We start from the raw sequence: 2,500 nt of genomic DNA, 5'->3' as shown, positions 1-2,500 counted from the left end.
CTCCTCCTCCTTCTTCTTCTTCTTCTGCTCCTCCTCCTCCTCCTCCTTCTTCTTCTTCTTCTGTTCCTCCTCCTCCTCCTCCTTCTTCTTCTTCTTCTTCTTCTTCTTCTTCTTCCTCCTCCTCCTCTATCCCACAGTCTCCGACCTGGCAACCACTTCTCCCCATCTCACCTTGTCTCTCTCAAGGGGGACCTCGCTCGGTCTCCGGAGGTCTGCCCATTGTGGGAGATCCTCACTCCCATCTCTTTATCTGTCTGCCTGTCCTTCTTCTTCCTTCCTTCCTTCCTTCTTGCAGGGACTGTCTGCTTTGTCCCCCCCCCCTTTCTTACCCTTCTATGTGATTCATCATCTTTATACACCGACGTGAAGATGTTAAATCATGCAGGAGGCAGGGACGTGAAGGCTCGGAACTCAAAAAACAGTGAAAACGTGGCAGGGTATCTACGTAGCGAAATGATATAAATACTTATACAGCGCCTATCCTTCTTCACAGACCAAGCTCTAATGATATAAATACTTATACAGCGCCTATCCTTCTTCACAGACCAAGCTCTAATGATATAAATACTTATACAGCGCCTATCCTTCTTCACAGACCAAGCTCTAAGCGCTTTACAAACACGGAGTCATTTGCACAACAGGCTGACTACCTGGGTACAGCCGACTGACGGCTGTCAGTGGGAGCTCATCATTTGTTTCCTGTGTCATGCAATCTGGTTTCAGTCACGCACACATACACACTCTTACAGACATATACCATTTTACATGTATGACCGTTTTGTCTGTATACCCCGCCATATAGGCAGCCATACTCCGTTTTCGGGGGTGTGCCTGCTGGGTATGTTCTTGTTTCCATAACGCACCAAACGCTGACATGGATAACAGGATCTTTAACATTGCGTATTTGATCTTCTGCGAGCGTACTACACACAAAGATGGTTCAAGCACTAGCAGGTCTGCGTATAATGTTGACACTGGGAGATCAGAAAAAAAACAAAACAATCTCCACCCTTTACCCACCAAGCGCCGTTACTGGGATTCGAACCTGGGAACCCTCAGATTGAAAGTCCAACGACTTTTTCCACTCCGCTGTAGCGCCCTGTCAGTTTCAGTTTCAGTTTCAGTAGCTCAAGGAGGTGTCACTGCGTTCGGACAAATCCATATACGCTACACACCATCTGCCAAGCAGATGCCTGACCAGCAGCATAACCCAACGCGCTTAGACATGCCTTAGAAGAAAAACATTTAAAAATAAAATAATAATAATAATAGATAAATACATAAAAAGAACTACTACTACCAATAATAATATGTATAAGGCGCAAAAACTTGATGAAGTCAACTATAGGCGTACAAAAAAAATAATTAAAAAAAAATATATATATATAACAAACTAACTAAATAATAATAATATAATAAATAAATAAATAAATAATAAAAATAATATCAATGACGCGTGACCGATCTGCCCGTGCAGACCAGCTCAGTGAGGCTGGCTTGGAGATCCAGCAGGACGTCCCAGCCTCCAGGTTCATCCAGCTGAGGCAGTCTGCAGAGGGCGTGCCCCGCTCTCCCTGGCCCGGGGCCTACAACCTCAGCGTCAGCCCCTCGCTGTCCTCCGTCGTCATCACGGCTAACGACAGCACAGGTAACTGTGGTGGTGTGTGGTGTGCTGTGCTGGGCTGGGTTGGATTGTGTTGTATGGTATTGTATTATACAGCACTGTGTTGTGTCGTATCATGTGTTGTTGTTTTGTTTTGTTATTTTGTATCAGACCCAACACTCGGCTTATATCACAGATTGACATAATAATAATAATAATAATAATAATGGATACTTATATAGCACACTATCCAGAAATCTGCTCTAGGTGCTTTACAAAAAACGCTTTTGTTAACATAATACATCATATCTATGTTACATACACACACCAAAATGTGACTACACACACACACACACACACACACACACACACACACACACACACACACACACCCACACACGCTGCATACATACATTTTAACATACATGTGTATCTAACATCTACCCTAACACATACGCACACATAGGCAGGCACAAACTTACATAAACACACAATACACATTCATATATATGCATGTAGTTATGTACACATACATATGTATACACACATAGTCAAGCAAAGCACAGCTAACGCAAAGGAAGTGGACCTGCCACAATTGAACTTATTGCTGAGGGAAAAGGTGAGTTTTGAGACGAGATTTAAAAGATGCGAGGGAATCAGAATGACATAAGTTTACATCTGGGCCAACAGCAAAGTGAGAGCTGTATTATCAATGGTTTCTCCAGTCAATGGGAAACCATTTACAGCTTGGTCTTTTGCGAAGGGCTATGAATCTCAAACTAGGAGGCAAAATTGCTCTAGCTCTTAGTGCTGCAGCCTTTGGGGCTAGTTGGCCTTTGGGAACCATCCCAACGCCGACTGTTCTAAACCCCTCTTGGCCGAGAGAGTGGGGATGTA

General features: G+C 43.8%; 1 protein-coding gene across 1 annotated transcript in view; it reads left to right on the top strand.

The window, feature by feature from the left end:
- LOC143278061 (uncharacterized) overlaps window positions 1-2,500 on the top strand; it is a 92,557-nt gene that overhangs the window by 67,470 nt on the left and 22,587 nt on the right. Inside the window, exon 19 of the mRNA XM_076583078.1 lies at window positions 1,478-1,648. Coding sequence (XP_076439193.1) covers window positions 1,478-1,648 — 171 coding nt within the window. The remainder of the gene's footprint in view (window positions 1-1,477; window positions 1,649-2,500) is intronic.

The sequence above is a fragment of the Babylonia areolata genome, chromosome 35 (assembly GCF_041734735.1).
Source record: "Babylonia areolata isolate BAREFJ2019XMU chromosome 35, ASM4173473v1, whole genome shotgun sequence".
Taxonomy (NCBI): domain Eukaryota; kingdom Metazoa; phylum Mollusca; class Gastropoda; order Neogastropoda; family Buccinidae; genus Babylonia; species Babylonia areolata.
The sequence above is the reverse complement of the archived record's forward strand: the minus strand, read 5'-3'. Positions and strand labels throughout refer to the sequence as shown.